The 12,915-nt window shown below is 41.2% G+C and overlaps 2 protein-coding genes across 4 annotated transcripts in view; one reads left to right on the top strand and one right to left on the bottom strand.

Annotated features, from left to right (window-relative positions):
- The window catches only part of tmem94 (transmembrane protein 94), a 170,986-nt gene that overhangs the window by 11,676 nt on the left and 146,395 nt on the right, over positions 1 to 12,915 (top strand). For all 3 annotated transcript variants that reach the window (XM_078937017.1, XM_078937016.1, XM_078937018.1), the window contains exons 3-4: positions 5,813 to 5,932; positions 6,991 to 7,112. In XM_078937017.1, the coding sequence (XP_078793143.1) occupies positions 5,813 to 5,932; positions 6,991 to 7,112 (242 nt within the window). The remainder of the gene's footprint in view (positions 1 to 5,812; positions 5,933 to 6,990; positions 7,113 to 12,915) is intronic.
- LOC144987732 (uncharacterized) lies at positions 56 to 2,260 on the bottom strand. Its single transcript, XM_078937024.1, has 7 exons — positions 2,033 to 2,260; positions 1,810 to 1,953; positions 1,269 to 1,402; positions 783 to 919; positions 604 to 697; positions 319 to 428; positions 56 to 212 (listed from the first exon to the last, which is right to left on the bottom strand). The coding sequence occupies exons 1-7, from the start codon at positions 2,118 to 2,120 to the stop codon at positions 197 to 199; spliced, it is 723 nt and encodes a 240-aa protein (XP_078793150.1). The 5' UTR covers positions 2,121 to 2,260; the 3' UTR covers positions 56 to 196.

Below are 12,915 nucleotides of genomic sequence, written 5' to 3'. Positions count from 1 at the left end.
TCTATGTCCAGGAATCTTGGGAAGTCCAAAAAGATGTCAGATGATTTCACTGGATCATGGATCATTTTTTGGCGGTAGTTGAAGGTCTGCCTCATCTTCCTCTTTACAGTTCCTTCATCTGCGTTTCATCAGTGCTATGGCCTCAAAACACAAGCTGTCAGTCATTTGGCTGTCTTCCTCTCTGAAGCACCTTCTGTCAGCTGTTGGTCCCCCTATAAAATAAATCCAAAAATAACAATGAGTAAAGCTCAAGAACTTCCATAGCAAAAAGGGGACAATAAACTAAATTTAAATTTTAACTTGTACAAATGCACATACCAGTTAGTGTCCTTGGCAGCCTTCTTTTGTCCATTACATGCTTCCTTTTGGACAAACTTCAATCTCCAAGCCAAATAACCACTCCCATCTTCTGCATTGTAGTAATGCTCCTAAACATTAATAAAAAGAGATTTTTAAAGCAGTTAAAAGAGCACACAGAGTAGACAAAACATACAGAGTTTTTACAGAAAACTCTTGTGTATAGAATGTTAATTAAATGCGTACATTTTCTTACAAAACAAACTAGAAAAATTTCATACGCTCCATCTTTGCCATGGTGCTTACATAGCCAAATCTGCTCCTAGGATCAGCAAGGTAAGGGAACAAAGCGATGATGCCCTTGGCATAATCCTCTTTCACACGCCTTGATGGACTTGTCCTTAAGAGAGACAATTAGCCCAGTTGAAGATGACACATTTTGAAAAATATTATGTAGTGAAGAGCACAAAAAACCTTCGGTATACCCATGTTCAGCTGTCATATGTGCCACCAATATCTTAACCATGTCACGCCGTCTGCTGTCTGTTAGGCTTTTTGTCCGAGCATACTCATTGATGATACTCTCTCCTCCTGGTTTGTTTTTTAGAATATCTTCAATCATCTATGCCAGTAAAAAAAAAAAATACATGATCAATATCATGAAAATACATGTTCAGACTCAACATAATTTTTCTCAGTTTTGCTTCAATTTTAATGACAATTATAATCACCAGTACTTCAATTAAAAGGTCTATCTTCTTTCTCTTTCGGCTTTTACCCATCAGGGGTCGCCACAGTGAACAAGTCGCATGGTAAATTTGGCAATGTTTTACGCCGGATGCCCTTCCTGACGCAACCTTCTCAAAGCAACCGGGTTACTTCAATTAAAAGGTCTATACCGAGCAAAAATAAAAAAGGAAATGCAGTAGAATGATGTGTTTTTATGACAATGAAAGTTTTCCAAGAGAAACTTTGGCAAGAGAGGTGTCCTCAACTCTCTGTCTTGTTGTCGGACTGTGTAATAATATTATTGTGTCATCTGAGTCCACTTCAGTGTCTCCACTTGAACTGGTATTGCAGCTCTTTGTAGGACAACTCAGGTGATCTGTCAAAGTATTAAAACTTTCAGTTAATGTAATATTTTAATTAGTATGATGGCAAAACCAAACCAAAACAAGAAAAGTAAAAATGAAGATTTTTAAATACTGACTGACTTAACAGTTTAGCAGATTTATAATCTTGTCTAACACAGCCACAGGACATAAAAATCGTACTTATTTGCCCGTGTTTTGTTCCCCACACTATCCTGTCAAATAAATCATTAACCTTTAGACTCGTATTGATGCAAATATGTATGAAAACTCTTCGGCTCATTATCTTCATTTAGTATGTACTTAAAAGCAAAAAACACTACAGATTTTTTCCCTTGGAAATAAATTCAGGCATTGAAGGGTAATTTAGCCAAAACAATTCAAAACAAACTAAATTAAAAATTGAAAGGAAAAACTTCACCTTCTGGATCTTCGGCCAGACAAATCTCCAACACACCAAGGTTTGGGGTTTTTATCAGGAAATCAAAAACCTCCTCATCAACTTCTGTCTTCGAGTCATCAAAGACTTTCAAGTCCAAGGTTGGGATGTTGAACTTTTTGGCCACTGTGAACACAGCAAGATTATGTTTAGAACAAATCAGTTTGTATCACAGCATGCAGGAAATTGTGATGTCTCCACTCACCGCATTCCAGAAAGGATTTGTAGGTCAGCTGACCTTCAAAACAGACATATTTCTGCCATTCACCGTGTTTCACACGCACAGCTTGCATCTTTCCTGGTGTGAAAAAAATAATTCATTACAAAAAATAAAACATTACAAAACCGAAAGGTACCAAACCAAAAATTTTTCAGAATTATCCCGTTTTCCAAATATATTAATAGATTTTAAAATAGTTTAGCAAATACAGTTCACACTAGCTGACACAGCAATGTTGCTAAATTTGCAGAACTGCTGCTAACAACACTGACCGCAATGCACTGACTTCTAAACAGCCAGCAGGTTTATTTTTTTGGAAATTCATCTATTTATTATCATTATTATTATTATTTCTTGCTGTTTATTGATGATGAGTTTTTGGCATGGGAAATCGTGAAGATTATCTGGAAACACGGACCGCAGGATATTTATCAGAATCGATACTGCACAGTGCGAACTTCTTTTTTGCATTTGAGAAATGGTGGCTGCCCGCCCACAGCAGCTAAGACAGGCTGACAATTTTTAAGGACCGCCATTTTTTCACCGCGCTGCAAAAAAAAGTTGACCATGGGCTCCAAAACATTAGCATTAACGCATTGAATTCGATGGACCTGATAACCTAATCGATATATTAATAGGTATTAGGGAGCTCTCGTTTCAAAAGTGGCTGCCAAGTTACTTAAAAAAAAAGAAAGGAAAAAAGGTGGAGGGTAGCGACAGAATTAATATCTAGTGAAAAAAATGTATATATTTAAATTTATTATAACGGAACGCGGTACGACCCCAATATAAAAAACATCTTAACTTATTTAAAATGGCTATATTTAGTTTAGCAGAGGTTCAAATGAGGCTAACCGTTAGCAAACTCCCACTCGAAGTTTTCAATCTCCTTACAGCCACATACACGGCAGAATAGCAGCATTACACTACACAAAAGTTAATTCTTACAGATAAAATAACCGAACCCGCTTAAAACAGGCTTCCAATTTATCTTTGAGCAATTAGCAGACTTACCTCGTTCACAGCCTGTTTCTCCCGTCCACTGCGGGATAACAAAATGGTGGAAGAAACAAAACTTAAGAAAGTTGAGTGGGCGTGGTCTTGCTGGTTTACTCCAATACATTTCCTCTACGTTTTTACACCTACTTTAGCTGCCAATCGAAATGATTGTAGTCTAAAAGGAGTAAAAAATACTCTATTAGAACAAAATGATGGTAACTCCGAAAAAATTACTCTCTCATTCTTCCTGTGTAGTGTTATCTATCTAAAGGTGTCAAAAGGCGTTGTTTGAAATAAAGCATTTACACTGAACAGGATTTGCATATTAAATTTGCGTTGGTCGCCTATGTTTGGAAACGCGGCAAATTTGCTGCTCGATGCTTGTCCAAAAATGTGTTCATAAGTTTGACAACCCTGGATGCATGTAGGAAGAGCTAACGCCTAATTTTTTGTAGCCTGATCACTACATGAAGCAGTGTGTGTGTATATCTCACTTTCAATGTATGGAGGCCACAGTTGATGTTGAGAGATCAGCTTTAAAGAGGTCTACAAAAGCGTCTAATTACGTCTCCATATTCGGGTTCATGAGATCATTCAGAGACTCTCCCAGTATGGTGGGCTTCACCTAGCTGGGCGAAATGGCCAAAGAAAATAAGATCTCAGATTTTCATTCATTCATTCATTCATTCATTCATTTATTCATTCATAGGGATGTGACGATAACCGCATCACGTATCACCGCGGTGATGACCCCATCACCGCATTACCGCACTTTTTTTTTTAGTTTGAGAGTTTTTTAATTTTTATTTTTTTTTAATTTCTGTATATGGTGCATGATTGGAACTAAGATAAACACATTAAACACATTCATCTTTACTTTTTCTACTAGTCCTGTGTTCAGACTTCAAGGGTTTCTGGGGGAAACCTACTTACACCGCGCGGTTTCAGTAAATACACATCCTCATTCTACAACAAAAGTTTCCGTCTCGTGAGGCAATACGACAAATTTACTGTGTTCTATTTATTATTTCCATTGTATTCATTTCCATTGCAAACTGCATGCGTTCTTGAGTGCGCGAAGTGTGTCTTGAGTGTTGGGGGGGGGGTTACTACTGTCCCCATTCACTCCGTAACAGCAAACATGAATGCGCCCTGTTAAAATTTGATGTATATCATTACATGTTTTGTTTAGGAACTATTTTGTGCAGCGCAAAGTTACGTGTCTGTATAAATAAAGGCGGAGCCTCCTACCCCGTGTTCTTCATGGGTGTCAGGCTCATGGCTACAGGAAAGGTGACAAAGTGTCTGCAGTCTCGTTTATTACTGGGCAATATATAATATTCTGGGAAGATGTCTGTACCAGAGAGCATAGGTGAAGCCTCGCGTACAGCTCGAGAGCGGTCCGCTGCAGAAGAATCAACACGCACCCCCAACATACTTTAGTGCGCTCCTTCCGTCTACACACGCAGCAGCGCGCTGACACACATACACATAGTCATTCTACAACACCTATATAGTTAGTTCCTTAGTTAGATAAGTGGTAGTTAGTTGTTACTGTTATTTGTTAATAAAGGATACTGCGTTGTAATTGTATTCAGTTGCAACGCGGTTGCGGGTGGGTGGTGGGGCTGCGGTTAACCGCGACACTGGGCTTCCTGCTGTTTCATTCATTCATTCATTCATTCATTCCTTCATCCATCTCCTTCCTTTATTCCCTTTCGGGGTCACGGGGCTGCCGGAGCCTATCCCGGCCACTTGTGGGCGAAGGCAGGGGGCACCCTGGACACGTCTCCAGTCTGACACAGAGTATCACAGATTTTATCATTCTAAATTCAATTTTCGATTTTAATCAATTTTTCTCCCCTTTCTCTTACTTTCTTTAACAAAAATTACAAACGACACAATGTATATTTTTTTAACTTCTCCTTTGGAAATATGCTCAAAGTTCTTCTAAATAGAAGCTGTAAAAATGTTTCTTGCTCAATGCAGCTGATGTTTTGTGAGCTACATGTACCACTAGCTTGAGTCAACCACCTGTAGTCTGAACTAGCTGAAGAAAAGGAGAATTCATTTATTAATTCTTTTAAGAAAATGAAATTGCATTAATCTTTAAATAGTATGAACACATTTTTAAAGTAATCAGCTGTAAAGTCAAATTAAAAACTACTGAGAAAAGAAAGGGACAGATTTACTTAAAGGGAGCAGATAGACATAAAATGCACCTTTTTCCTAATTCTGCCTGCAGGTGATTCATTTTTAAATGTCATGTAATAATATTTTTGATTCTTGGCATGCTGTCATTGACAGTAAAAAAAATGCAGCACTCTCACAAGTTGTTAATGTTAGAAACTGCTTATAATTTTTTTTTCACAGTGAATTCCTGCCTGTATTTAGAAAATACCGTTTTCAATGAATCTCCAATGAATTAAGTGTTGTCTGTCAATGAGGTGGTGACATCTGCCTAAAGGCGGTGTTGTTTGTCAAAAGACAATGTTGACTATTTAATATTAATAATAATTTGTGTGTCTTTTAAAAGTTGTCTGCCTAAAAGTGGTGTTGTTTGTCAAAAACTGGTATTCGTCAAATACTGGTATTTGTCAAATACTGGTGTTGTCTCCCATAAGTTGTTGTTGTCTGTCAAACGGCGGTGTTGTCTGTCTAAAGGTCGTGTTGTCTAACTAAAGGCAGTGTTGTGTTGTCTGTCAAAGGGTGTGGCTTCTTGTGTTACCAGAGATCTGTGGAGATGCTGACTCTTGATTTTGACAGGATGAGGACGGTGTGGTTTTGGGTCTTTCAACTCGTCAGGCTCTGGTGAAGCTGCGGGACCAGCTCAGCGCCCTTGTGGATCAGCACCAGAGAGCGACCCAGCAGAGAGCTACAGCTGTGGTACATACACATAACCAAAGAAAAACAATATTCTATGGCACTTGTCTTTTATATTCACTTTAAATAACTAGTAAGCTAAAGTATGCAGTAGATGTGTTTGTCTGACATGATCTGATGCAATCTTATAATGCAACTAAAGATTTTCCAAAATTTATTTGAGGATTCTCTGTAGCTTCCCTAAACTCCTCCCACACTGAGTTTTTTTCCCTTTGAATCCACCTGTGCTGCATGTTGCTTGACCTGCCAGAACCCATCAGCTGTCGCAGGAGCCCCACGAGCAACCCAGACTTACACTAAGGACCATACCTTTAGCTTACTCCCTGTCGTTACTACCACCAGGTTTGTTGTGACCCTGAACATAGAGCCACAAGTTTGAGTAGCTATGTTGACAGTGTAGGTGGATAACCTGGCCTCCAGCCTCAAAGTACCCAGCCTCTCCCTGTCTCTGATTAAGACCCTCCAAGACCACTGTGACCTCCAGCTCTAGAGAAAATCCCACTCAACACTATGCGGTGATCAGTTGACCACTCCGGCCTTCTCTTTACCATTGTATCGTCGTTTGACTTTGCTTACCTGAGACAGACACACTGTTAAAGTTTAGAAGACATGACTACACAGTGAACCATTGACCTCCTGTCGGAGAATGTCCTGCTTCCTCATGCTCCCACACCTTGGAGCTTTAACACATTGTTTTCTATGGACAAACTGTTATTGGGACAGAAGTTTAACAACATAGAGCCAGTCTTGTTGAAGATATGGAGGAAAGACCACTCCTCCCAAGCACGCCCTTTCAGGTGCACATGGGGTTTGAAGTCTTCTTGAAACTTGAAAACGAAGTCCTCAGTATAGTTTTACACCTAGAGAATTTAGAAAGACCAGGCCATCTGCACTGCTGTTCTTGTTGATGGAGTGTTTAACATCATACAGTGTTATTACTGTCCAAACCACTTTATGCAGATGCTCTCTTCTGATCTTTGTAGACCAATGATCTGTTGATGAGCCTCTGTGTAACTCACCAGAGTCCCTGTCCTTCAGCTCACCACAGTGTTTGTTTGCAGGAGCAGTGGAGATTCCTTAGCCACGATAATCGTCACTCGTGCCTCCACTGGCCGGGGGCCGCCCTCACTCTATTGGTGGTCCTGGGACTCCTCTGTTGCTGGGACAGCCAGCCCTGGGGCAGGTAATAACTGATGTCATGGGTCTCACCCTTCTTGGATAAAATAAGGCTTTACTGTTCCATCATTGGAGAAATTCATTTGCAATAGCAACATATTGACAGATTTTCATGGTCCAGCCTGATCTTAGTGAAACCTCAAAGTTAAATTTTACTGGGGGGCCCAATAGTTCCAGTGAAATACATTAGGATATATACAAAGTTCTCATCTATATGCTAGCAGATTCAGCTTATTCTTACAGTTAGTAATTCAGGAGAACAACCCAAGCAGAGCAACACACAGGTAAGAATTATAGTGTTTTATTAGAGAGATGGAGGGAGTTGATTTGCTCTCAGATACACTGGTGAGTGTTGAAGATTTCCTGAAGTGGCACCGGCTGAAGAAATCTCCGGTGAGTCGCTGTGCAGAGCGGATGATGTCACCAGATCTGCTGGGGATTCCCCGAGGTTGAAGAGGTGGGGGTTGCAGTTCCGTTGACACGTGATGACCGATGTAAAGCTGCGATGTTATGAGGCGAGGAAACCCCACTCTCAAAGCCGGAAGCAGAGGAGGAGAAATAGAGGCAGGAGTTTCCAAAAAGGACAGGCTTAAAACTCAACCAAGGCCAGAAAAAGGGTTGTGAACACGCAAAGGCAATAGGATACTTAACTATGGCTTGCTGGAATGTGTATGATTCAACGAACTGGCATAACTATAAGGTCATTCTCAAATCAGAAACCGTGGGTGGATAGATCAATCCGTGCAGCAATAAACAAACGCACTGCTGCTTACAACGCCGGTCTTCTGTCGGGAAACATGAGCGAATACAAAGCATCGTGATATGCTCTCCGGCGCGCAGTAAGAGCCGCTAAACACAGATACAGGGAACGTATAGAGTCACATTTCCAGCTAAATGACTCCCGACGCATGTGGCAAGGTCTAAGGACCATCTGTGACTTTGGAAATGAATCCTCTGCAGAGGTGAGAGCAGATCCGTCGCTGGTTGACGAGCTAAACACTTTCTACGGCCGCTATGAAAGCAATCTAAGCAGTGAGAGTCTGTCGATCAGCGCGTCAGGAAGCAGCAGCCAGATCAGCGATCATCATGCGATCACCGTGACGGAGGACGAGGTTCGGAGGGAACTAAAGTGAGTGAATGTAAGGAAAGCAGCCGGACCTGATGGGATTTCTGGCCATGTTCTGCGGTCCTGCGCTGATCAGCTCGCTGGTTTGTTTGCATCCATTTTTAATGAGTCTCTTGCTGCATCGGTGGTTCCCACCCCATTCAAAAAATCAGTCATCATCCCTGTGCCTAAGAACAATAAACCCTCTTGTCTGAATGACTATCGTCCAGTTGCCCTCACATCAACAGTCATGAAGGTCTTTGAAGGTCTGGTAAAAAACGTCATCTGCTCCTCCATCCCGGATACTCTGGACCCTCTTCAGTTTGCCTATCGCCCAAACAGATCCACAGATGATGCCATTTCTCACATCCTGCACTCTTCTCTCACACACATTGACAGCAATAACAGGAACTATGTAAGGCTGCTATTTATTGACTACAGCTCAGCTTTCAATACCATAGTCCCCATAAAGCTAGCTTCCAAACTCAGAGACCTCGGACTGAATTCTTCACTCTGCAAATGGATTCTTGATTTCCTCACCGGCAGACCTCAAGTGGTGAAACTAGGCCAGTCCACCTCTAACTCCATCACCCTGAACGTAGGAGCCCCGCAGGGGTGCGTCCCGAGTCCCCCTGCTTTACTCTCTCTACACACATGACTGCGTGTCTTCGCACAGCTCCACATCCATCATCAAATTTGCTGATGATACTGTGGTTCTGGGCCTCATTCACAACAACAACGAGACCGCATACCTGGACGAGGTAGAGAAATTGACATCATGGTGCCAGGACAACGGTCTCTCTCTGAATGTGAGCAAAACTAAAGAACTGATTGTGGACTTCAGGAAGAGACAACAGCAGCCCTACACTCCTCTTATGATCAGCGGGACCCCTGTGGAGAGGGTGAGCAGCTTCAAGTACCTTGGTGTAAACATCTCGGAGGACCTGACTTGGACTACTCACATTCAAACACAGGTTAATAAAGCAAGGCAAAGACTGTACCATCTGCGACAGCTGAGGAAATTCAGGGTCTTACCAGCAATCCTGAAAACCTTCTATTCTGGTGCTATAGAAAGTGTATTGACTCAGTGTATCACAGTGTGGTATGGGAACAGCTCAAGTCAAGACTGCAAAGCCCTGCAGAGAGTTGTGCGCTTAGCTGAGCACATTTCAGGGTCTGCTCTCCCCTCTCTGCAGGACATCTACCTCAAACGCTGCAGGAGTAGAGCTGCAAAAATCATCAAAGACTCCACCCACCCCAGTAATCATACTTTCACTTTGCTGCCATCTGGTAAGCGCTACCGTAGCCTGATGGCAAAGACCGAGAGACTCAGGAGGAGTTTCTACCCCCAGGCCATCAGGCTCTTAAACTCTAAAAGTGTATCTTAATTATCTAAGCCTACAGTTTACATTCATGCACATTATTTTGCGTTCTATATTTAATTTTACAATACACATTTTTTCTTATTTCATCTTTACATAGCTTTACTTGTGTATATTATGTATATTTTCAACTGTGCTGGCTTGAGCTTGGACACATGGACGGTAGGTTGAACTTGCATGGGTCTGGGCATCCAAGTCTCACAGCAGAAGGGTTGATGAGTCTTATGACAGAGAAGGGTCGCACAAAGCGAGGAGCCAATTTCTTGTTGTCCACACGAAAGTGAAGGTGAGAAGTGGACAGCCATACCTTTTGACCAGGTCTATAAGTGGGAGCGGGTCTTTTGTGCTTGTTAGCCTTATGCTTATAGGACTTCACAGTTTTGAGTAAAACCTGACAATCTTTTCTCCAAACACGATGGTTCCTGCAAATGCATGCATGAGAAAGGGACAGACACAGTGCTCTCCAGTGAAGGAAACACTGGAGGCAAAAAGCCATTAACAACCTCAAAAGGTGAAATGCCTGTTTCAGTAGAGGGCAGAGAGTTGGGAGCATACTCTGCCCAAATCATATTACGAGACCAGGAGGAGGGGTCAGAGGAACTCAGGATCCGGAGACTGGTCTCGAGTTGTTGGTTGCTTTTCAGATTGGCCATTGGACTGAGGGTAAAAACCTGATATGAGACTGACTGATACTCCTAGAAATCTACAGAACTAAGACCAAAATTTTGCAGTGAACTGGGCGCCTCTGTCAGTTGTGATGTTTCTCGGAACCCCATGTAAACTGAATGCCTGATGTAAGAGTACATCAGCAGTATCTTTAGCAGAGGGCAACCCTGGCAAAGGGATAAAATGAACCATCTTTGAGAATCTGTCAACCACATTTAGTATAGTGTTTTTACCCTCAGTACATGGAAGGCCTGTTACGAAATCCATGGTGATATGGTACCATGGACATCGAAGCACGGGAGAGGCTGAAGTCCAACAGGCCATAAGTGAGATTATTTATTCATGGCACAGTCACGACAGGCAGCCACATAACCTATCACGTCTGTCATCAGAGACGGCAATCCGAACCACTGTTTGACCACAACAGCAGTACCTTGAGTGCCAGAATTACATTGCATTGTGTCATTACATTGGTGTCGGGACTCTTTTGAACCCCCCCCAACACAAAATCCTCTGGCAGGCGGCCGCGTTGCTCACTCAAGAACGCACGCAGCTTTTAATGGAATTGAATACAATGTAAATAATAATTAGAACGCAGTAAATTTTTCGTATTTCGTCGCGAGACGGAAACTTCTGTTGTAGATTGAGGATGTGTATGTGCCGAAACCGCATTTAGGAGAACAGTAATCAAAGGTTTCCCACAGAAGCCCTAGAAGTTTGAACACAGGACTAGCAGAAAAAGATATTCCAAGTTCTTGTTGTCAGTAAACATGATGAAAGAAGTTTTGCCCCCCTCCAGCCAATGGCACCACTCATTTAAGGCGAGCTTAATTGCTAGGAGTCTTTGTCCCCAACGTCATAGTTGCCTTGTTGTTCTCATAACACTGTGACAGCACAGCCCCCACCCCTGGTCAGATGCATTTACTTCCACAATGAACTGCTGCTCCTCATCAGACATCATAGAATGTGGCAGATGTGAAACTCCTCTTCAAACTAGTGAAAGCCTCATCAGCACCTGGGGTCCACTCAAAACGTCTCTTAGGCCCAATTTACACTGCATGGTTCAAGTGACCCAATTCCAATTTTTTTCCTCTCTGAAAAAGGAAAAAGCACAGGTGATCTTCATGCAAGAAACACATCTGCCAAAAAATGAGCATGAAAAATTTAGTAAATTTGGGTACGAAAACTGTTTTTTCAGCTCTTACAAAAACAGCAGAAGGAGAGGTGTACTCACGTTAATATCAAATTCGGTCAACTTCAAAAAAATTCTACAAGAGAGTGACAAAGACGGGAGATATGTCATTGTTAAAGGAAAGATCAATAATAACCTGGTTACACTAGTCAATGTGTACGCCCCCCCAGAAGGGAATCAGAAATTCTTTAAATTATTATTTGACAAAGTAACTACTCTAAGTGAAGGAATTTTGATTTGGGGAGGAGATTGGAACACAGTTCTAGACCATTCAAAGGACACAACAAGCCTTAAGAAGCATAAGAGCATTAAATCAAGAAATCTCAACATTTTTATAAAAGACACCGGACTGTGTGACGTGTGGAGGGAACTACACCCATCAGAGAAAGATTACACTCACTACTCAGCAGCTCATAAAGTACATTCAAGAATAGATTTTTTCTTAGTGAATAAAATAGACAGATACAGAGTCCTGAACTGTAATATAGGAACAGCGGATATATCTGACCACAATTTCATATACCTAACTATGCATCTGGATAACCAACAAAGAACAACATTGTGGAAAATGAATGTTGGCATCCTTAATAATGAAAACGAAGTGCAAGAGATTAAAAAGGAAATTAAGGAGTGTATATTGATCAATAAGGATGACCAAATAGAACCAACAATAATTTGGGATACTGTTAAAGCTGTTATGAGGGGGAACATTATATCAAGGATGTCCCATTTAAATAAAAAAAAAAACGGTTAACACAAACTAAATTAGAACAGACACTCAGGAGCTTTGAGAAGCAACAACATTGGGACAAAAGTGAAGAGCTGGCAAAAAATATTAAAGAGATAAAAAACAAATTATCAGACTTAACAGTAGGAGAAATTGAAAAGAAATTAAGGTTCACAAAGCAAACCTTTTATGAATCAGGCCCCAAGGCAACCAAAATACTAGCAAAACGCATAAGATCAATGAAGATGAGAAATCAAATTCACAAAATCAGAGACCCATACACCAATGTCATACATTATGAACCAGACAAAATAAAAACAAAACTCTGTATAGCCAATCTGAACCAGTAAATGAAGAAGAAATCACCGACTTCCTGGCCAACTTAGATCTACCATCTATTGGAACCATTCAAAATAAAACTTTAACCTCACCTATTACCAGAGAAGAACTCGACAAAGCTATAGGGAGACTGAAAAGTAATAAAAGCCCCGGAGGCGACGGTTATCCAAATGAATGGTACAAAATATTCAAAGAGGAACTCGCTCCTATATTATTAGAATCCTTCAATTGGACACTGAAAAATGCCAACCCCCCCCCCCCCCCCCCCCCCCATCATGGAAAGAAGCAATCATCTCTGTTCTACCAAAAGAAGGGAAAAATAAGGAGTACTGTGAGAGCTATCGCCCAATATCTATCTTAAATATTGATTATAAAATATTTACATCAATAATTAGTAAA

The sequence above is a fragment of the Oryzias latipes genome, chromosome 19 (assembly GCF_053564925.1).
Source record: "Oryzias latipes strain Hd-rR chromosome 19, Olatipes_Hd-rR_3.1".
NCBI lineage: Eukaryota > Metazoa > Chordata > Actinopteri > Beloniformes > Adrianichthyidae > Oryzias > Oryzias latipes.
This window is presented reverse-complemented; position numbering and strand designations above follow the sequence as displayed.